Genomic DNA, 22,819 nt, shown 5'->3' with positions numbered 1-22,819 from the left:
AAAGCAGCGATCGTTTAAGAGCTGGACCCGTCTGGCCCAGTTGCATTTCTGGTGATGTATCTATTGACAGTGGTGACAGAGCTGAATTGTAGAGCAGGTCTCCAAAGATCTCATTTGGAAAAATAGGAGGAATGAGCCAAAAGCAAGGCTTTGGAGTTCCATATAGTCTCTGGGATCATTAAAGGACCCACTCCAGACTCAGTCCTTGGTTCACATAAGGGCTTGGGCTTTTCCCTAACTTCCTTGGGGCTCACTGGCATGGAGTCACATCTCCAGACTGGTCACACCTTTACATACCCCTCTTTTTTTAAAAAATGAAAGCAAAAACAAAAACCTTATAAGATTCTAACCTGGGATCCAAAAACTTTTCATGGTATGGGGGTGGAAGGAAATGAGAAGGAAGCGTTTTTGGTTCCTCAGAGGTCAGTTCGGGGACCAGAAACTAAAGCCAGAAAGTGGGGAGAGTCAAGTTTTCAGACAGGGGCGGGGGGAAGCAAGAAGGGGACACCTGAGGGCAGTTGGAGTCTGCATTACAGCAGATCTTAATTGTGACAGCCTGGCACATAGTAGGTATTTGTTGTATGTGTTTGTTGAATGAATAATATGTAAATGGAATTTAAAGGTAAATGCAACTTTCTTCTCAGCTCATGTGAAGGGCAGTCCTGCTGGCCACGGGGCACAGTTGACCTCATCTATGAAGAATATTTTCCATTTGTCTCAGGGTCATTCATTTATTCCGCAGACATTTCTTGCATACTTACTGTGCACTGGGGGTTGTAAAGACAAAACGTAGAGCTTCTACCCTCCAGACTGGTAGGAGGGGAAGGACCCCAAACAAGGCACAACAGTAAGAAACCCTCCTGAAGCCCTTGCATGGGTAAGCCTGACGGGTTGTTTTTGGCTGTCGGGAGGACACTCGAGAGGACAGTCCTTGCCTGGCAGGTTGGTTGTGATGGTTCCAGGAGGTGGTACACAGAGGACGTTACTAGGCCGACGTTCCGTAGGTACACATATGCACACGAGCACGCTTCCGTCCTCCTGGATTCCCGGGCTGTGTCGAGCAGCTGGCACGCTGTGGTGCAGTTCCGCATGTCAGCACAGTTCTTGCGCGTACTTACAATCCCCACGTGAGGTTGTAAGTACATGTGGTGAACGTTTGCTGCGCTCCACCCGCCTCCATCCCCCCCCCACCCACCCACCCAGAGGGCTGCGCGCGGCCTGTCTCGGAAAAAGTACTTCATGGTGTGCCACAGGGGCCTCCAGGGCCAAGGCCACGTCCTTGCCAGGGTGTTTCCTATTCCAGTCAGATAATCTCGGTGATACGGGTTTGGTTTGAAGCCCACCTTCCAAGAATGAAAGGGACGACTCACCACTCTGCCCCACGTTTTGCAGTCTGCATTCACTGGCTGAGGGACTCTCGGGTTTTCTGCCTAAGCCGTGAATGTGAGGCCTTGCCATGTTAGCAACTAGGAGCTTGCAGTGAGGGGCAGGCGGGGGACAGGTGGACGTTAAGAGAGATGGTTTGGAAGTTGTATCTGTTTCACGCTCCGGGGTCGTCTGTGGTCCTGTGTGCAGTGCCAGCTCTGAGTAGCCATCAGTAGTAGGGGCTGCTTTCCTGCTACTCCTTAAGCACCTGTTCTATGCCAGGCCTATTCTGGGCACTTTATATGCGTTGTCTCGTGTGGTCTTCACCACCTACTCCTGGTTGTGGGCTGTGGGAGGGGTATACCGGACCCTGCAGCTGACCTGCCTCCTCTGCCGTCTTGATTCCTGCAGATCACGCAGACAGAGGTGCAGCAAGGACAGCAGCAGTTCAGCCAGTTCACGGATGGACAGGTAGGACACCCGGTCTGGGCAGGGGCCGAGGGTGGGGGGTTGTCAGGGGTAGCAGGTGAGATCCGTGGGTTTGGATGGTTAGGGCAATGGTCCCATTTTCTGCTAACGATGGGCAGAAATTGTTAAAGCAAGCACAGTCTTTAATTCGGAGTGCCAGTCCTTTAGATTTAGACTTGTGGGAGCTGAAAATAATCTTAGACATTATATAGCCGCAATCCCCATTTTACAGATGAGTAAACTGAGTCCTAGAGATGAGACGTGTCTTGTCTGTGCTCACTCAGCTCTTCATTGCAGAACCAGAATGCAGGTCTTCTGATTCCCTTTCTAGGACTTGTTTTTTTTCCAAGCTAGGCTGCTTTTTAATAGCATGGATTAGTTGAAATGCAGAGAACATGTAACCTCTCGAGCTCTCTCGGTGCCTGGAATTCAGTAATTCTAAACTGTGAGGAAGAAATCTTTCCCTTTCCCTCCGCCTTTCCCCTCACACTAGTGGTCCCAGAGACCCCTGAGTACATGACAGGCGACGCACCCAAGCCTATGTTCTCTGCTGCCCAGAAGGGAGAGGAGCTGGCATCAGGACCCACCTCCGGCCTCTGCCCGCACCACGTTCTAGGCTCACATGCCAGGGCCCCTGTGACGGGGTCTTTTCCTGTGGGGTTTTTGGGGGGACACCTGACAAGTCAAGTGTCCATTTGGCTCTGTCCTTCCATAGCGGCTATGTGAGCTGCTTCTCAGTGCCTCACGGGCCTTGGCTTATACGTGTTAAACCCCAGGCCCCTCCTCAGCAGGGCCCAGGTAGGAAATGCAGGCTCAGTTGTAGCCTCAGCCTGAGCCAGATATTCTGAGGAGAGGAGGAGGGGGTAGCCCTCCTGCCCCTGCTAGTGAGGGTTACCAAGAGTTGGGGATCTGCGGGCTTCCAAGCTGCTGGTACAGTGGTTCGAATTGCTTGTGTTTGTCACAGAGGAACAGCGTGCAGCAAGCTCGAGGCTCTGAGCTAACGGGAGAGGCAGAGCCCAGAGAAGTGAAAGCCACAGGAAATGCAACTCCCTGCACCTCTTCCCCGCCCACCACACACACCCCCTCCCACCGGGCCGGAGCCTCCTGTGTCTGCTGCTCCCAGCCCCCGCAGAGCTCATCCCTTCCTCCCTCTGACGCCTTACAGTGGGTGGTGGTTGAGGTATCTGGGGCCCCCGACCAACTTGAGGCCCATAGGGAGCTGCATGCCCCTCTCCCAGGGGTGACCTCACTCTCTCCTCTCCACCCCTCGCAGCAGCTCTACCAGATCCAGCAAGTCACCATGCCTGCCGGCCAGGACCTCGCCCAGCCCATGTTCATCCAGTCCGCCAACCAGCCCTCGGACGGGCAGGCCCCCCAGGTGACCGGCGACTGAGGGCCTGAGCTGGCAAGGCCAAGGACACCCAACACAATTTTTGCCATACAGCCCCGGGCGATGGGCACAGCCTCCCTCCCCAGAGGACCCGGCCGACCTCCGCGCCTCCTGCAGGCTAGGACACTGGTGCACTACGCCCCACGCCTGGGGGCCGAGATTCTCCAACAGAACGATGCAATATTTTTTATTTCCTTTTTTTCCATTTTTTCTCCAAGGAATCAATATTTCAATATGTTGATCTGTGTGTCCAATGCTATGAAATGAAAATATTAAATAACATATTTATGGCATTTTCTTGAAGAGTGTGGTTGAAGAAATATTTCTTTTGTTTTCCTTTTTTTGGATTCTTACCGCCACTTCTTTTCAGGAGCAAATCTCAGGGGGCACGCTATCTCCTGACCCTTGGAACAGCTCCTGCCCCCAGGATTTGCCACCTTGTTCTGCCCTCAGATTGAGTTAGGTGACCGCACAGCTTCCTCTTCACTAGTGGTCCTGTCCCACGACCCTGCACTTGTCCCAGAGCTCTGTGTGTTTGCACCCAGAGGCCATGGAAACATTCCTTGCATTTAAGAGATGAACTCATTCGCCATGGAGAGTGGATGGGTTCATTTCCAAATCCTTCTCTCCCAGGGACCCAAGGAGACTAGAACTCTGTGCATTTGCCCACCTCTACCCCCATTTTTTATTTTTAAAATGCATCAAAAATTGTGCTAGTCTCCTTTGCTGCATGGACTTCAGACTGCATGAAATGCAATAAATCTCATTTTAGATAATTTAGAGTCTGGGTTTCTGTGTCGGGGGGCATTCACGGGGCCACTTTGCTTGGGAAGCCTTGGAAATTGGAAAGGTTTGTTTGCCCTCAGGTTGGGTGTCTGTGAGGGAGGGGGACCCTTGTGAGGAGGGACTTCCACAACTAAGGGAACTTAGGCTGCATATCTGACTCAAACGGAGGTCTTCAGCTGACTTTGAAGATGAACCGCATCAGACTCTATTTGCCGCTCGGACGTGCCTGCCTGCCTGCCTTAGACTACCACAGGTGGGCCGGATTCAGCCGTGTCCTGCTGGTTTGAGGGTCAAGAGAGCATCTCTCATGGAAGAAACTGTCTCTGTCCATCAAACAAGTCCCTTCACTTCTGCCCTGGCACCGGCCTGCGTCCTGAGCTGCCGTGGTGGGAGACCAAGCTCCTCGTCAGCCAGCAGCAGGCCAGAAGGCTTCCACAGCCAGGGCCCACTTCCTAGTAATCGAAGCAGGAAGAACAGACCATTCTACTTCTTCATTGGCTTTCACTGGCCATGGAAGCCAGCAGTGAGCCACCTTCCTAACCTTCGCCATGCCATCCTTACAACCAGAATGAGGCCTGTTGTCATGGGAAGAGCAGGGAACTGAGTGCCAGGAAAAGTAGGTATTAATTTCCTCTCTGACGGTAATATGCCATAAAATCGTGGAAAACTCCCTTTGCTTTGGATTGTCTTAGGGGTGAGATGGGGATAGGGAAGGGGCTTTGGTATTAGGCGATATTGCAAGTCTGACCCTGTTACCATGGTAATTCTCCCTCCAAATACCCACCACTGTCTGCCCTGGTCAGTCCTTGGCCATCCGTCGTCTCCTCATTTTCAGTCATTTACCTAAGTGTACCTTACTTCATTCCACAAGAAAAATTAAGATGGCTTGCATTGAAAACATACACAGTAAAATAATAAAATATGACAAATAAGAATTAGGAAAAATATAATTGAGTAGGAAATCAGGATCATAAAGCAAGAACAGAAATATTCTGGCCATAAAGACCTATATAGTTGTTAGAATTCAGTTTCACATTTGACCCTGAGCTTCCTGGCCGCCAAAGCAAAGCGAGAGATGAGACCAGGTAGGAAGGGAAGAAAAATAACATTCTCTTGCAAACGCAAAGATTTTCTTAGTTTTGAGGTTTTGGATACGTGGTGCCCTTCCGGTGACATCTTGGGAGAAGAAGCAGGTGATAATGATCACAAGAAGTCGGTGGGTCTGCCCCACAGGCTTCTTCCTGACTCCCAAGTCTAGTGCCCACCCCCGTCCTGTATCAAGTTCTCTTCATTCTCGCTTCGGACTTTTCTCTGGCCTTTGCCACTGTTGTGTACCAAGTCTCAGTGAGACGTGCACATACTCCTGAAAGCCCAGCCACACGGGAGAGACGCAAGCTTGGGGGAACCTGGCCGCAGAGGAAGGGCAGCAGCTCAGCTCTTTCATTTCCTGGCTGAGCCCCCACATTGAGGCCGCGGCACTGCCCCACCTTGCCGCTCTTCAACTCGTTCCTGAAAACCCAAGTAGTTGGATTTGCACACCTGAATCAGTGGGTCCCTGTTCCCCACAGACGTTCGTTATTTTGGAGATGTTTCGATCAGTTGTGATTGGCAAGCAGCTTTCTTACTGAGCACGTTCCCTTTAAATTTCCCCGCCAGCAGGCCCCATCTGGGTGTAAACAAACACTTTAGTGCGGCCCAAGAGAGCCCCTATCTAATCCCCAGCACGATCCCCTTACATCCGGAGCATGCTTTCAACATTTTCCCCAGCACTTGCAGCATCCGTCCCCCGATGATCTTCAGGTGACCCTGTAGGGAAGACAGGAAGAGGGATTGAGATCCTGTGTTACAGATGGAGACATGGGAGGCCCAGCAAAGTGCAGTGACTTGTCCAAGGTCACTCCATGAATTGGGGTGAAGCTGAAGCCAAAATACCGGTCTCCTGACCCCTGTGCATACATAGTGGCTTTCTGGCTGAAGGTGGTGGGGGGTGTTTAAGAACAAGGCTTTACTAGATGTGAACCGTCCCCTTTTATTCTACCTCCCCCAGACCACTGGTCCAGGCTTGGGTATATGTGGAATAAATAAAGCAGTTGGATCTGGTGTGTGGACAGCTGGTGGTTGGGATAACTCTCGGAGGCTGATGCCGGAGACTGGAGACCCCTGGGGTTAGGAACAGACCACCTGGCCAGCCTCCTTGCTACTCGGTTCTGCTGAGGCCACAAGGGGGCAGCATGCAGCACTTCCCCAAGACTCAGGGAAGTGCCTGGTCCAAGACTTACCCAACTTGAGACAATTCTATGACCTACAGGGGGTATGACTGTCCCCTTTCTCAATGGGTCCTAGGCCCTTAGCACCCTCCCCCATAAGACCCTTAACTTTTGAAGGCAGGGGCATCCTTGGGGCAACTGAGGGCTGGAAGCACTATCCGAGTATTACATCAGGGTAGGTTCTCAGATTTTATTTTTTAAGTTACCTTTATACCCAACATGGGGCTCGAACTCATGACCCTGAGATCAAGAGTCACATGCTCCACTGACTGAGTCAGCCAGGCGCCCTGGTTCTCAGATTTTATAGGGACTTTCTGGCAGCCCAGATTCATTCAAGGCCCTTCTTTTATTATTATTATATTATGTTAGTCACCATACAGTACATCCCTGGTTTTTGATGTAAGGCTCGATGATTCATTAGTTGCGTATAACCCCCAGTGCACCATGCAATACGTGCCCTCCTTACTACCCATCACCAGTCTATCCCATTCCCCCACCCCCCTCCCCTCTGAGGCCCTCAGTTTGTTTCTCAGAGTCCATAGTCTCTCATGCTTCATTCCCCCTTCTGATTACCCCCCTCTCCATTCAAGGCCCTTCTCATCCCCCCAGCTTTGTGTCTTTCCACTCCTCTCTCTCCTGCACTCCCTGCACACTCCGTTACTCACTGGTCCCTGAGCTCACCTCCCTATTTTCAGAATGTACTGGCCCCAATGCCTGGAATGTCCTTTTATTTCTTTTCCACTTACTGATCTATACATCCATCAAGGCCCCATTTAAATGGCCCTTGCTGAGAAACTTCTAACTCCTGGGGCAGAGTCTGCAAAGACCTCTTCCATGCTCCCATGGCAACGTCTACAGCCTCGATTATTCGTGCTCATATCCACAGTCATTCAGCAAATACTTCTTTGGCACTTCCTGTGTGTCAGAAATTGTTTTGAGCATTGAAAAAACAGCTGAAAATGAGCCAGATGAGGTTTGGGCTATCGTGGAGCTTATATTGGGTTGGGGGCTGGGGGAGAGGGCTGATGGGAATGGGAGAGAGAGAGACAATAAACACAAGACGAGTTAGGCTCTGAAGAAACCCCCTATCACTCTGTTAGAATGTTCTGGGTTTGGCTATCTTCCTCACAGATGGTCCTCCTCCAGTCCAGAGTCCTCTCTGCACCCCCAGAGCCCAGCACGGGGCCCGGCACCAGGAGGATGGCAGTGACTGATGAAGAGTGAATGCACAGAAACCCTTCTCCGAAGACAGGGCCTCCAAACCCGTGCGCATGCCCACCACTACTCCTTTGCTCTTGTGATTGTTTTTTATTCTTAACTATCTTTTAATTGAGCACTGATAATATGCTATGCAGGGGTATCAGATGGAGATTATTCTTTCAAGGAATTTCTGTGTAGGAGGGGAGCCTGGGTGGCACAGTTGGTTAAGCATCTGGCTCTTGGTTTTGGCTCAGGTCGTGATCTCGGGGTCGTGAGATGGAGCCCCACGTCGGGCTCCACGCTCAGCACGGAGTCTGCTGGAGATTCTCTCTCCTTCTCCCTCTGCTCTTCCTGCTCATGCTCCCTTGCTCTTAAATAAATAAATCTTTAAAAAAATTCTGTGCAGGAAAATATATTTAAGCTTGCTCCCTGATGGGTGACATCATTCCAGCTTCACACCCTCATAAGGTAGGTAGTTTCATTTTCTAAGTGAGAAACTGAGGCTCAGAGAGGCACCAGCTGGGTGAGTGGAGCCAGGAGCTTCAAGAATCTTCCTGTTCCAGCCAGCTCAGCCCCACTTGTCTCTTCCCCCATGTCCGTGATTCTTTTCCTAGAGAGAATGAGAGCCCCTGCACTCCCCTCCCCAGGTAGGGACCTAGCTTTCGTCCCACTGCTCCAGCTGTCCATACAGGCCTTGGGGAGGTGGCATCTGACCTCCCAGGAGGAGGGGACCCTAGAGTAGAGGTCGCACTAGCAACTTGGGTGTGGCCTCTCCGAGGCCCCTGAGCTGGGCTGGCAGTGTTACGCCCCGGCTTGGGTGCTGGGCCACTCTCATGGCCCAGGAAGTAGGGATGGGAGGACAGCAAGGCTGGCACCCAGGAGGGGAGAACCTAAGCTGGGTCCCAGCTGGGCCAGGCTGGCCTGGGTTCCTCTGGCTGCCGGGTGCTGAGGAGCCGTCCCAAACAGCCTGGCCACCCCACTGCAGCCTGGAGCCCCATCACCTCTCCAGCTCCCCAAACCTCCCCCAAGCCCCAGTGCCTCTCTTTCAAGTGAAGTTCTGAGACAGAAGCTTTCTAAGATCTTGTATGTGTCAAAATGTCTTTATTTTGCCCTTTATTTAAATGATGGTTTGGCAATGTATGGAATTCTAGGTTCAGAATTACTTGCCCTCAGCACTCTGAAGATTCTATTTCATTGTCTTTTGGCATCTGTTGTTGCTGATGAGATGCTTACAGTCAATTCAATTATTGGACCTTTGTAGATAAGCTATCTTTTTCTCTCCGGTGCCTTTTAGAATTTCCTTTTTATTCTTGATATTCTACACTTTGGCTAAAAGGTGTCTAGACGTAGTTTTGTTTTGTTTTTAAAGATATCTTACTTGGCAGACTGGGCCTTTTCAATCTAGAAATTCACATCCTATTTCTGAAAAGATCTTGGTCACTCTTTCCNNTATCTTTTTCTGGAACTAATATATGCAGGGGTTTCTCACTCAATCTTCGATGTCTCTTTTCTTTCATATGTTTAATCTCTTCATTGTTATTCTGTGTTTTGTTCTGGAGGATTTCCTTAGTTCTAGTTTCTAATTCACTAATTCTCTCTTCAGCTGCATTTACTCTACTAACCCATCTATTGATTTCTTTCTTTTTTTTTTTTAGATTTCATTTATTTATTTGACAGAGAGATAGAGAGAGCCAGAGAGCACAAGCAGGGGTTATGGCAGAGGAAAAAGGAGAAGCAGGCTCCCCGCTGAGCAGGGAGCCTGATGTGGGGCTCGATCCCAGGACCTGGGGATCATGACCTGAGTCGAAGGCGGACACTTAACCGACTGAGCCACCCAGGCGCCCCTATTGATTTCTTTTTTAATGTCAGTGATTTTAATTTTCATTTCTAGAATTTCTAGATAGTTCTGTTGATATCTGCAACATGGTTTGATATCTTTCTGTTCTTGTTTTATAGATGCTATTCCTTCCTTTATCTTTTTGAAGATTTTAACCATATTAAACTTCCTTTCAGACTGCTCCATTATCTCTAGGTCCTTAGGTATGAATTCTCCCATGAGAGAGGTGTCTCTCAAGATATTGCACTTACTGTTTCTTATATGTTGTGAAGTTCATCCTTGAGATAGTTATTTTCAGCACATTTTCCTGACTGTACCTCGAGTGCAGAGGCCACCCTAAGGGATGATTTCTCGGTTGAATCTGCCTAAGCCATGTGGATGTGCACCAGCCACAAACCCATTCTTATATTAGTGTCTTGGCTTGGGATTTTTCTACCCAAAGCCAAGACCCCGAGGCTAGCAGGCAGAGATATTTTAGTCCTGCTTATGCCAGGCAGCACTTTCCCAGACCCAACACTAGGCAGGGAGCCTGCTGTAGCCCTTGCCACTGGTGGGGTTTGCGATTATCCCTTCCATCCTGCTGGATGCCTTCTCAGAGGGACAGCTTCCACTCCTACTCACCACCAGAATTCCTTCTCATTTCTGGCCCTTAGCGATTTCTCATTCTCGCTTTTGAGTTTGGATATGTATTTTTAAGTTATCCAGCGTTTATCTTGTATATAGCTAATATTTCAGGGAAGAGAGGGACTTCAGTATGTGTTCAATCAAGTTCAACCTGGAAGTCCCACTCTCTGGGCCTCCCACCCATCATTGAGCCCCCAGTCTTCCTTGTGAGCCCCCATTCTCCTCCCTGGACCCCTATCTCCCTTATCAGGTCTTACCCCTTTTCTGAAGCCCATTCTCTGCAACTCGATCTGCAGTCCCTCCCGCTAACATCATCTCCTTCTCTGAGCCCTTGTCCAAGCTTCCCCCACCAGTGGAGCAGGGATCAGGGAGACTTTCTTCCACTGCACTCTCAGCAACTCAGAAATGTCCTTCCTCCTCATCTTCCAACCAACATGGCTGTCCCAGCTGCTCTCACTGAGAACGTGGAGCCTACCAGCACACCTGCAAGTAGTCGTGGCACCTTCTGCATGGTCTTCCAGGAGTTGGGGATCAAGAAGGAAGAATCCCAAAGGCAGAGGAGGAGCCACAAGAGAAGGGATGGTTTTGACTTTCAATTCCACACCCCCTTCTCCCTCAGTGTCTCCTCTTTGTGGGCCCCCCTCCAGCCCTGAGGATCAATGGGGGTTCACTTTCGCTGAGCTCAGTGACACCGGTCCCTCCCCACTTCCTGTGGCTCTGAGCTCACCGGCCCAGAAGGCCTGTGTGGTCTGGGCTGGGGACAGGTCAGTGGCACCTGGAGATCTGGGGGGAGAGAAACTCCTTTGGCCCCTCCAGGACCTCCCACCTGCTGGGTTGGCCTACGTCCCTTGTTCTCTCTGGCCTCACTGGGACCGGAGGCAGGCCGGATCCTTCTCTTATACTTCCTCCTCCTGCTTACAGTGGAGTGGAGCCCTAGAGGTAAATAATGCATGTGACACCACCACCCCAGGAGCACCCTGCACTCCGAACCCCTGCTCCAAGGAAGCCTTTCCAGATTGAGAAGAGCTGCTAGGACTAGGGACTTCCCACAGCACTCCCCTGTCCACCCACACCGCCCACCTATCGAAGAGCAGTAGGATGACCGGTTCACATGTGTACAGCTCCCTGCACGATCATGACTTGTTCATGCATTCAGTCTTCCTGATAGCTGGGGAAGGTGGGGCGAATGTGGAATGACTTGCCCAAGGTCACCAGCTAGTCCAGAGGAGGAGACAGGAAGCCCAAGCATGACTTGTGGTTCAGTGCTCTTTCCGCCCCTGGTACTGCCAGCCTCCCTGAATTATGACGCTTTAACTCCCCCACTCCTGAGTCCTGTCCTGCAGAGCCCCAGCCTCCGCAGCATGCCCAGGCTAAGGCCTTGGCCACACTGTTTCCTATCAGGCCAAATGGGACCCTGCGGCTTAGCATTCAAGATCCCTGGTGTCCCCCTTGCCAAGCTTACCCTTCCTCCCCCTTGCTCTATAACTTCTTCCCCATCCCCACATCCCACCTACACACACACACACACACACACACACACACACACACACACACTACAGCACAGGGGTAGAGAGCTAGATTAGGCAAGTCTCTTCCCTAGCCTCAGTCTTCTTGTCTGGAAAATGGGGGCGTAAGCAGCAGTACATCACAGGGTTGTTAGGGTGCTGAAATAAGACAGTGCAGATAAAGCACCCTGCCCAAGGCTCAGCATTTAGCCCGGACCTCAGCCCAGGGGCTGCAGGCCTTACTGACTATACTTCTTTGCACCTCCCCGAGCCCTCCACCCCTCTGTTCCCTTCTTGGGACCTTGCCAATGGAGACTCTTCCCTCATCTGAACTCTCACAGCCCGGAGAGCTGTAAGAAAAACCCAGGGGGGTTCTGGGATGTGGAGAGGGAAAAGTAGGAGGTCTGGTGGGTGGAAACTTGACCCCTCTCCTCAACCCCAATTCAAGCAGAGCACGTCTGTTTTAATGTTTTTTACACGTTGGGCGCTGCCTCACCACTCCACTGCTAAAGAAGCCTGAGAACCACTGACTTAAAACCCCCTTCCCGCTTCAAGAAAGGGATCTGCACCTTTGGTTGACTGAGGTCACCCTGGTGGCTGTTACAGTCAATGACAGGCTTGAGTCTGGCCCTGGGACCCAGGTCCCAGCCACTTCTAGGCCCGAACGCTTACAGACCTGGCAGGAGAGAGTCCTAGAGAACAAGATCGGGCCATCTGCAGTCCCCTCAGCCCCCAGCATTGATCCCAGGATCCCAGGGCACAGTAGGCAGGTGCCAGCCAGCAGGGAGGATAGGTCACGGACAGTTCTGGGGTTACCACAGGCTCTGTACCCTTCAGTGATTCCCTGTACCTCTCTGAGCCTCCGCTTCCACACATGCAAGTGGCTTCTCTCTGTCCCAGACGAGGCAGGGCCTGGCAACCAGTTGGTGCCCCGCAAATGGGAGCCCCCCCTCCCCACCCTTCTTCTCAATCAATACTTGCTCCATTGATGGATGGTGGTGACAGTGCTGAACTACAGGAGATCCTGGAGCCCTGCCCCTGCCTCTTGTACAGATGGGCAAACTGAAGCCCAGAGTGGGGAAGGGCTCTGCCCGGGTGGCACAGTGAGTCTGGGCAGAGTGGAACCATTCTGGCAGGGTCACCAGGGACAGATTCAGGGGCTGGAGGGTGGGAAAGAAGCTGCTGAGGGTGGGGTGCGGGAAACAGGTGGGAGAGAGGGAGTGAGGGAGGAGGGTGGGAAACCACAACTCCCCACCCCCCACACACCCCTGCAGCAGGGAGGCAGACTGAGAGAGCCTGAGACAGCTGTTTGCTCAGAAAAGTGTCTTAGTCACTAAAGGCTGCAGTGGGGAAAGTCCGTCCTCCCAGTCATGTCCTGGGAATCCGGATGGGGCAGGAAGGCCACCGGGTGACCCTCCGAAGGGCCACCTGTCCTCTCTGAACTGGACTTTCTCCTCTGCTTCCTCCAGTCCCCGTGTGTGTGCATGCCCCCCCCCCCCAATAAACTGCTTATGGGCTTCAAGGACCGTCTTCTCCATTCCCCTCACCCCTTAAGAAGAGTCTCGTGTCTTTCCACTTTAAAAAGCAGTGGGCCTGTCCCTCCGCTCGTCACACACACACCTGCAGGAGAAACAGGCCTCTGGGTCCTGTGAAAGTCCTTCCTGAGATCTGACTTCCATCCCTCCAGCTGCAACCATGGTCTCCTCCCTTTTCCTGCTACCTATGAGGGGGGTAATGATGAGGGGCCCTCTCCTCATAAAGAAAGGAAGAGACTTTTTCAGTCCCCCAAATGGGAAGAGATACTAAGCGTAAGGTTCACATTTCCAAGAACAGACCCAATTTCAGATATTCTGGGTGCTGGTAAGGGAAGAGCCTCAAAAAGCCCCCAAATCCCTTACAACTGCTTTTCTTTCCCCCTACCATTCAAGTTCCCAGACCTCAATCCCACCCTCCAGGACCCCCGATTGATGAAGCCTAGACACAGTCCCACAGAGTCCGGAGGGCGGTACCCCGTCTGGGGGCTGCTGGCTTTAGTCCACAGGGAGCGGATGGGTTAGCCCAGCCCAGGCACTGCATCTGTAGCTGGGCCCTGGGGTCCGGAAACCTTCCCCAGCTACCAGTGAGGTCGGGGCATAACCTGCCCAGAGGTATCAGGCTCTGGCCCTGGGCATGCCTGGAGCCTAGAGCAGCAGGAAAGATTCAGGTCTGACCCCAGAAGGCACCCCTTGTTATGCAGAGGGAAAAGGGTCGCCATCCGGGTCAGCGGGTCCCTTGGGGACCCCCCCAGGTCCCTGCACCCCCTCCCCGCCGCCCGCAGATCTGCCTCCCTCCCTCCCCCACGGGCGCTCAGCAGATCAATGCTGCCTTTGCTGACAGCTGAGAATCGAGCTCGCCTTCCCGCCCCCTGCCCCGCCCCTCCCGCTCGGCTCCGTCCCCCGAGAGACTCCCGGAGGAACGAGAAGAGTTTGCAGCGGAAGCCTTCCCCCTGGGGCAGGGCCTGCGGAGGGAGCGGCTGGTGTGGCCGAAGCTTCCCTCAGGGGAAGAGGGAAGGAGGATCGGGAAACCCAAATTACCGCTCTGTGCAGGGCCGAGAGGGCTAAAGGGAACGAAAGGGCCGCCTCCTACTGCTAGAGAGAGGAGGTCAGGCGCCAGGAACTTTCCAGCTGGAGAGGCAGTGCGTGGGAAAGAGTCTCCGGGTTTTGGGTGGGATTCTGCGGGCCTCTGGGGAGAAAGTCGTCCAGCCCGCCGCGCTGGTTCAGAGCTCACCTCCCAACACCCACGTGCCCTGACCCTGACCCTGACCCTGACCCTGACCCCGGAGGCTAGGGAGCGGTTCAGACTGAGGTGGCGCGGAGCAGGCCCCTCATTCCAAGGAGACTCTGGGGCGAGGTGGCCGGCCTGGGGGGCTCTTCCCCCAACCCGAAGAAGGCCAGCTCAGACGTGGGGGTGGGTGGGAGCAAAGAGAAAACACACCCGGGTCCACCGTGCAGCACACCGGCACAGCTCGGCGGCGCGTGGACAGCAGGCCTTGCAGGTAGCCACACGGAGCCCCGGCACGCTTACACACGCCGCCCAGCGCACTAAGGGCACGACCCGGCGTCGCGGCACACCTCCTCGCTTCCACCGCCACCACCCAGCGGGGCCTGGACCGTGCACACTCATCTTCACACCTATCCACACAGTGTCCACGCCACGCACCTGCACGGACTCAGTCCCGTCACCGCGCGCCCACAGCCACCCGCTCTGCACGCGCGGAGCACGCACTTCTGCAGCCACTCACACCTAAACTCCACGGGACGCGGAGTCCCGTCCACGGCCGCGGCCACAACTCCCCACCCCACTCTCCACTTTCCGCAACCCCACACGAGGCGTCCCACCCCAGCCCGGCCTTCGGGTCCCGGCAGCCCCTCGCCGCAGAGTGCGCGCCACTTGCACGCGGCCAGCCCCCGGGGGCCGCCGCCACGCGGTCGGGTCCCGGCACCGACTCGGCGGCCCGCGCGGCCGGTGCGCCCAGCCCCGCCGCCTGCTCCGCGCGCCCCCTCCGCCTCGCCGCGCCCGCCTGCTCGCTCCCTCCCGATTTGGGAAGGCGGCCGCGGGGCGGGCGGGGGCGGCGGGGGAGGGGCGGGGCGGGGGAGGATGACATGTGAGCGGCGCGCCTGAGGCAGGTGGAAAGGCGAGCGGCATGGAGCGCGTAATAAGAGAGTTGGAGTCGGAAAGAGCCGCCCCAGTCGCCGGGGAAGCGGGCGGTCAGTGCGGGCTCCGGCGGCCCCCAGGCTCCGCGCGCCCGCCCCCGGCCCCCGCGCCGCCCCGGCCCGGCCCCTAGCCCCCGCCGCCCGCGCCCGCCCCGGGCCGCCCCGCCAGGCCCGGGTCCGAGCCATGCGCCGCTGAGCGCCCCGCGCGCGCCCGCCCCGGACCGTAGCCGGGCCCCGGCGCCCCCCCACCCCTCGCCCGGCGCCGCCCATGGCCGAGGCCCCCCCGCGCCGTCTCGGCCTGGCCCCCCCGCCCGGGGACGCCCCCCGCGCGGAGCTGGTGGCGCTCACGGCCGTGCAGAGCGAGCGGGGCGAGGCGGGCGGGGGCGGCTCCCCGCGCCGCCTCGGCCTCCTGGGCAGCCCCCTACCGCCGGGCGCGCCCCTCCCTGGGCCGGGCTCGGGCTCGGGCTCCGCCTGCGGCCAGCGCTCCTCGGCCGCGCACAAGCGCTACCGCCGCCTGCAGAACTGGGTCTACAACGTGCTGGAGCGACCGCGCGGCTGGGCCTTCGTCTACCACGTCTTCATGTGAGTTTGCGACCCCGCGCCCCTTGCCGCGCCCCCGCGCTCGGGCCCCGGCGCCGCCCCTGCCAGAGCCTGGGCTCCCCCGCGGCCACCGGGCCGCCTTGGCTCCGCCCCCTGCCCCCCATTCCCACGGCCGACCCTCCTCTCGCCCACCCCCGGGCCTGAGCCCGATTTCTGATCCCCAGCCTGACCTTAACCCTGATCCCCGGGTCCTGACCCCTGCTTGACCTCGCTCCTAACCTCCCCACCTCAACTATTTTCATCCTGATTGCCAACCCCTACTTCTCTGTCCCAGGTACTCTCCACAGCCAGTTTCTTGTCCCCCATCCCCTCTGAAGTCCGGAGCCACTACAGTGGGGTCCCCCTTCCTCTTCCCTGCCTCCGTCTCCTTGTGCCCCAGACACAAAGGGGACCCACTGGCCCCCACACACTTTCTGTCAACATCTCCCCAACTTTGTTGCTACAGTGGGCTCCCACCTGGGCTCGCCTTGGAGATGGCCCTCTACAGGGATGGCCTCCACCCCAGTCTGGGTTGACCCCCCATTGTAGGGGTTTGGGGGTCCCCATGAGCCACCTGAGCCCTGACACTCGTGTGTGCTGTGTGACTGTCTGTCTTCACCCAGCCTCTCCTCCACCCTCTACTCGCCAGTGGCAGCAGCAGCGGGCTGCCCTGCCTGCCCTGCCTGCCCCGTGGCTGGGCCCGCTAGCCTGCCCAGCTCACTGGCTGCTGCACCAGGCCTGGCTCTGGGCACCCTGGGGAAAAAGAAAGAGGAGAGCAGGTCGGTTTGGAAACACTGATGCTGCGGGCCCCCTCCTCCCCCTTACTAGGCTCCTACAACTTTCAAAAACACTGACCCCTCTTGGATGTAAAGAGTGAATTTTGGCAGCCTAGAGCTCAGTCTTGGGGGACGGCCTGGCCCAGCCGGGAACATGAGAGGCCCCGCGGATATCAGTTGAAGGGCTGGGCCTGGCTCTGGGACGCCCGGAAGGTGCCCGAGAAAGACCTCCTGTCCCTGGAAAATGTACCAATATTAATCCCTTCTTGCTGCCTTCAGAGAGGGCCCTCTGGTCTTGGGGTCTCCTGGGTGGCCCCCTTGCCTGTCCACCTGACTGTCGGAAAGTTTTTCTGCCTTGTCTGGCTGTCCCCCTGCTGGAATTTCCACCTGTGTGCGAGTTGGCCTGTCTGTTCGTCTCCCCCTCTCACTGTTCAGCGGTCCTTCTGCTTGTCTGTTTCCATTCCTCCCTGGCACAGGCATCCCTAGGTGTGCCTGTCTGTCCGTCTGTCCATCTGCCTGTCCATCTGACTGTCTTAATCTTCTACTTGTCTGTCTACCTGTCTTTTGGTCTGTCTTTCTGCCTGCCTCTGCCCCATCCTAACGGGGCCTGCAGAATTTCAGAGCTGAAGGGGAGGAAAATGCTGGCCAAAGAGCCCCCTGGCCGCAGGGAGGGTGGAGGAAGAGAACGCTCTCAGCCAGTAGGCTCCCGGGAGTGGCAGCGTTGACTCGGTGTAGAGACTCCCGCCGGGCTAGGCCGGGAGCAGAGGGGAGTTTGTCAGGACACCGGGTCAGACTTAGGGTCAGGATCAACTGTTAGGAGTAGCCCCACCCCCAGTGCCAATCGGGAGGGTCCAGGATGAATATTTTTCGCCACAGAGAGGATTGTTGGAGAGATGACAGTACAAGGGACAGCGGAGTCAGGTGAGAGCAGCAGAGGACTGATAATTAAGGGTGGCCGAGGTGCCCACATGTGGCCCCGGGTGCCCAAGGAGGCTGAGACACTTCGTGGAGAGCGGCTGTGACTTCCATGGGCTCCTCTTGGGAGATGACTCTTCCAAGGCAAGACTGGGCCCCGGGGAAAGCAGTAGGCCTCTGAGGAGGGGGTCTTTCATCCTGAGGCCTGGCTTCTCAGCCCCCACGGGGGTCACCGGAGGTGAAGGACCCGCCTTGTGTCGCCCAGCCAGCTGCTGTCTTCGCCTGCTCTGGAAGGGCCTCTCCTTCCTCTCCAGGAGCTAAATCTGCTGGTACCTTTGCCCCACATCCTGCCCTTTCCGGATGCCAGGAATGCCCTGGCCAGGGGCATGCTTGCTCTGACCACTTGTCCCCGGGAGCCCAGCGATGAGGCTTCTCAGGAGCTCTGGGGGAGGAAAAGCGGTGGGAAAACGTCCAGAGGGTTAGGATCTCGGGGAATCGATCCTCTGGCTTAGAGATCAAATGGAGCGAGGGGTCGGAAGTTCCACCTCTTGGGTGCTGTGTGATCCTGGATTGATCTCTGGGCCTCTCTGAGCTTTTAGATGTCTCGGCTGTAAAAGTGCGTGGAAACCCCAACCTTGTGGGCCTCCCTCTCAGATGAGGTAATGGGTGGGAAAGAGCTGGGTGCGCTGCAAGGGCCTGTCTGAGTGTGAAAGATGGGTGTTATTCCTGGGGCTGGCGGAGGGGGCCAGACAGGAGGCTTCTGCTGTTCTCGAGGCGCTCCAGATGTGGGGCTTCTCAGTCACTTCTGTAGGGTCTTGGCTGTTCTTGCCAGGAAGTGCTTCCTGCTGGTGGACTCCTAGCCCTCCTGCTGCACTTTGGGTCCAATCCTCTCCCACCTCCACGGCAGGTGATCAGAGGTGGCCCAGGTGCAGGGGTCCCAGGGCACACAGTTAGCCAGCACCCCCTCCCCAGAGACTCAGGCCCTAGCAGGAGAGATCCGGCAGGAAAGCCTGGAAGAGTAGGGCTCAGGAAGGAGGGAACTGGGGCGAGCTGGGTCTCTTCACCCCAGGGGACGCCAGCCTCACACCTGCCAGTGAGGTCCCTGCACAACCTGTACCTTTTCTGGTACCGACGTTTGGGGGATTGCCCAGAGGACCAGCCTGGATTCTGTCTCTCCTTCCCCGCGCAGCTGTGGGCTCTGGGAAGGGGGCACCGCCGACTCCCGTCTTCTCCTTATTGAGGTCCAGAAGGCGGGATCGCCGGCCCCTCTCTGAGCCCTCTCACCTCTCTGTGGACCCCTGGTCGTGTCACCAAACCCCAATCCCTCCTCAGCATCCCAGTCTTTGATCAAGCCCTCAACCCTTCATAGGCCCAGCTCTCTGAATTTTGAGAAATACCACACCACAGCCCATCCTGCTTCGTGAGCCCTCGGTGAGGGGGGTGGGGTGGGGGAGAAGGCTCACTTCCTGCTGCACCCTCTCAAAGCCCCCCTGCCCCCCAGCGTCCCTTTTGAAGACCAAGGGCTGAAAGGGGCTGATACAGGGCAAGGTCATTACCCGCCATTTTCCGTGAGCCACTGTGAGACTCTGGCTGCTTCCAGCCCCCAGCTGCCCAGCACTTTCTCTGTGTGAAGGTCTACACTCTGTAAACATCCTCCTCAGCCTTGTCCCTGGGGTCAGAAGCTGTGGGAATGGGGAGGGGAGGACGTGGCGGCAGCTCCTGGGGCCCGCAGACTCCCAACCCGGGAGGCTTCCAAGCTCCCACCCTGCCCAGAGTCTGAGAAAGATGGCTCGCTGGGTTGGAAATCAACCCCGCAAAGGAGGCCCGGAGCCCTCAGGCGTCCCCACGAGGTGGGTCCTCAACATTTGGACAGCCCATTTTGCGTATAAGAAAACGAAGGCTCTGGGGACCCAAGTCACACAGTGAATCAGAAGCAGATGCGGAACCAGACCCCAAGACTCCTGACTCCCTATCTGGGACGTCCCCTCCCCCCCCCACCCCCCACCCCGGCTCCCCGCAGCTGCCTGGGGGGCTCCTGCCCTTGGAACAGAAATCTCTGGAGCGGCAGCTGTGCACCGTGCGCGGCGCTCTCCGCAAACCACCTCCCCCAGGCAGGTGTCGCTATCCTCCTCGTTTGACAGATGGGGAGACTGAGGCTCAGGAGAGGTCCCTGAGGAGCCTCCTGAGAGCTAGGTGTGACTCAGCGCTTGGCCTCAGCCGGCGCCCCAGCCGCAGGCCCGGCAGGAGCAGCGCTCCTGTGTCATTTGTTTCTCTGTCCCCAGCACCCAGCACGCAGCACCCAGCACGCAGCACCCAGCACCCAGCACCCAGGCAGCAGGGGGTGGGCAGGGAGAAGAGTTGGTGAGATTGGACGGCAATTGCGGTCATACTTGTGCTGTACTCGGCTTCGCACACATACACACACGTCCCTGCTGCACACTCAGCTGTCCGTCTCATGCACACACTCACTACAGCCCTGACACACGTGGCCATGGGTGTCACAGAAGCACCAGCAGCATTCATCCAGTGAAAGGAAATGTAATGCAGAGCTGCCCCCACCTTTCCACTGACTTCAGAGACTCACCCCTGGGCCTGCAGCCCCAGCCCAGACCCCTAGGACAGAAGAGAGTTGACCCCCTTCCCTGAGTTTCTTGCCTCCACCTGTCCACACCAGCAGGGCTGCCCTTAATAGGCCTATGTTGACCTGCATGTCCACCTGGGAGGGCTGCCTCAGGGCCACGTGGGAGCAGGGTAGCTGGCCTCCTAGAATTCGGCTGGCCTTTGCTTTCCCTGAAGGATCCCCCTGGGACCCTTCTGCCCAGGGCTGCAGTGTGCTGCTGGGTCCACTGAGGCACGGAGAGGGGCAGATACCTGTCCCAGCTCACATCTGGCAGATCGGTGGTCCACGGTGCCAGGACCCCAGTCCTTCGGACTCCCAGGTCAGGACTTTAGGTCTGTTCTCAGCTGATGGTGAAGGCTAACACCCCAGGAACTTGGCCTTACGATGGGGAAAGTCTTGGAGTGTGACCCAGATTTTTGGTGCTTCTGTTTTCAGTGTTCATTCTTTTGTTTGGTCTGTATTGTGAGGAGGGGGCGAATGGAAAGACCATTCTGCTATGGTCGGCTATGGTCTGCTAAGAAAGCTTTCTATGCTTTCTTCTGTCCCTCTCCCTGCCCCTTAGGCCTCTTTGCGCCCTCCTGCCCGAGTTTTCCTTTGGGGTCACTGGAGCAGGTTAGACTTCTCGTTGCTACCCCACCCCAGCTCCATAGTACATTCATTCCTTCCATTGAGGAAGCCCTGCTGAATGTCTGACTTTAGTCCCTATTGCTGCGGAAACCTATATTCTCGGAATGTTGGAGCCAGGCGTGTTTGAAGAGGTGATTACGCTTGGGCTGATGGCAGCACTTTGAGTGGGGGATTAATTTAAGGTCTCGGAGCCAGTCGCGGAGCTGAAACCTCCTGGGGAGCAGGAGAAAGGAAGGCTCTGCAGAGCGGGCAAGGCCCTGCCCCTGCCCCCCAAGGAGGCCACGCAGTGAGCTTCCCCAGACTCGGACTCGGAGCGGCTCATCGCCCTTCCTCCCCGGCACCACACCCATGGGGGTCCCAGCAGGGAATTCAGGGGCAGCCCCTCCCTAACACCCCGAGTGTGGGAGTTGTGGGGCTGGGGTGGAGAAAGAGGGGGGCACTTGTCATCCCCCCAGAGGCTGCCCCACAGCCGGTTAAGAGCATGAGATCTGAGTCTGACAGATTTGGGTTCACTTCTGGTCCCACCCTGAGCAGTTATGTGTCCTTGGGCAAGTGACTAAACCTCTCTGAGCTTCGATTTTGTTACCTGAAAGCGGGCATAGTTGGGGCGAGGGGGTTAAAGCGGGGGCGCTGTGCCGGGCACGGGCGGCAGCCACCGGCGCTGGCACGGGGTGGTTCTGTCGCTGTCACTTTCACTGTCCTCCTGCCTGGGGAGGGTCTGACCGTGTCCTGGCCGAGCGCAGAGCCCAGCGTGACTGCGGGTGGGGGGGAGCTCTCTGCGGGTCCGGCCTTGCAGTCCCTCATCTAACCCACAGCCAGTGCGGAGGGCAGGCCCCGTGTGATCCTCAGTGCACATTTGAGGAAGGTGAGGAAGGGGATGCCACCCACGTGTGCGAGGCCACACAGCTAGTGATCAGTGGTGCCAGGACTCCAATCTGGGTCCCTAGGCTGCTCTGTACCAGACCTGGGGGGCACAGGGAGACAGACCAGGCCTGCACCCCACCTGGGACTCCTGCCCGGCCCCTGGTCTCTCCTGCGTCCTCTCCCAGCCCCTGGCAGAGAGCCCTTGGGGGTGGGGGTGAGCGTGTCTATGTGGGGGGGGAGGGTGTATGTGGCAGCGTCACGGCACGGCCGGGGTGTGGGCCTCGTGGTCAAACCTGCAGCAAGCCTGGCCCCACGGTGCTCAGGGGGACAGCTGGGGACCCCTGAGAGAGGAGGGCGATACCCCACTTTCTCCCGAGCATATCATCCTGGGGAACGGGGACAGGGAATCCCAAAGGAGATGCAGAGATCTCAACACGTGCTGGGAAGGTACCCACCCACATTCCACCCCAATCCCCGAGCCTCACTCTCCCGCTCTGTAAGATGGGGCTAAATAGGAGCGTGGACCATTCAGGCTGCTGGGCACAGAGTGACTGTGAAGGAGCATAGGGAGCCCCTGTGCAGACCTTGAGTTTTGCAGGAAGGCAGTGGCGGGGTGGGCAAGGGAGTCTCCAGCACCTTCTCCCTGGGCCCTTCAGAGGACTGGGAGCACTTGGAAGGGCCCTCGGGAGGCTGCCTGCCCCCAGCTGGGGCTCTGACGGGCTAGGGAGAGGGTGCTGGTCAGACCTCTGGGACCCCCATTAAGTGCCCCTAGGACTCCAGGCTTTCTGGGCAACTCTGTCCCTAGGGCAGGATCTGTGTGCCCTGGGGGTTGGCACCTGGGGGGGAGGTGAGGAAGGAACGGGAGGGGCAGCCCCAGGCAGCAGACTAATTGGGCTGGGAATCTGTGGGCAGCGCCTGAGGGAGGGAGGCCAAGGGAGCAGGAGCTCAGCAATTCCTTCCCTCTTCCTTCCTTCTTGGAGATTGGGGAACAGTGGGTGGAGTGGGATCTCTGACCTAGGGGCCCTCCCCAATCTCTGCAGCAAAATCTGGAGCTGGGGGGGGGGAGTACTTTCTCCTGAGACTCCTCGGACATCCAGGCCAGGGAGGTGGGAAAGGGGGAAAGCTTGCTGGAGATAAATGGAGCATGATTCCCACTGAAGCATAAGGGATGAAGGTCAGACAGCAGGAAGGACTGCCCACTAAGCAGGAGGTAGAGTGAAATTCCCTGGGGTACTCTTCCCAAAACTTGGGGACCCATGTCTAGCTGAGCTGGACAAGATTTACTCTGCTCATTATCCCTGTCA

At 56.6% G+C, this 22,819-nt stretch overlaps 2 protein-coding genes across 7 annotated transcripts in view; both read left to right on the top strand.

Annotated features, from left to right (window-relative positions):
• NFYC (nuclear transcription factor Y subunit gamma) overlaps positions 1-3,999 on the top strand; it is a 66,949-nt gene extending 62,950 nt beyond the window's left edge. For 4 of the 6 annotated variants that reach the window (XM_040627461.1, XM_008699372.2, XM_008699371.2 and 1 more), the window contains 2 exons: positions 1,777-1,836; positions 2,798-3,999. In XM_040627461.1, the coding sequence (XP_040483395.1) occupies positions 1,777-1,836; positions 2,798-3,226 (489 nt within the window). In that variant the 3' untranslated portion in view covers positions 3,227-3,999. The remainder of the gene's footprint in view (positions 1-1,776; positions 1,837-2,797) is intronic. The other 2 variants (XM_040627463.1, XM_040627462.1) reach the window with 1 other exon arrangement.
• Positions 4,000-15,402: 11,403 nt separating this feature from the next.
• The window catches only part of KCNQ4 (potassium voltage-gated channel subfamily Q member 4), a 52,959-nt gene continuing 45,542 nt past the window's right edge, over positions 15,403-22,819 (top strand). The window contains exon 1 of the mRNA XM_040627458.1: positions 15,403-15,716. Within this exon, the coding sequence (XP_040483392.1) occupies positions 15,403-15,716 (314 nt within the window). The remainder of the gene's footprint in view (positions 15,717-22,819) is intronic.

Source organism: Ursus maritimus, unplaced genomic scaffold (genome assembly GCF_017311325.1).
Source record: "Ursus maritimus isolate PB19 unplaced genomic scaffold, ASM1731132v1 scaffold_12, whole genome shotgun sequence".
Classification (NCBI taxonomy): domain Eukaryota; kingdom Metazoa; phylum Chordata; class Mammalia; order Carnivora; family Ursidae; genus Ursus; species Ursus maritimus.
The sequence above is the reverse complement of the archived record's forward strand: the minus strand, read 5'-3'. Positions and strand labels throughout refer to the sequence as shown.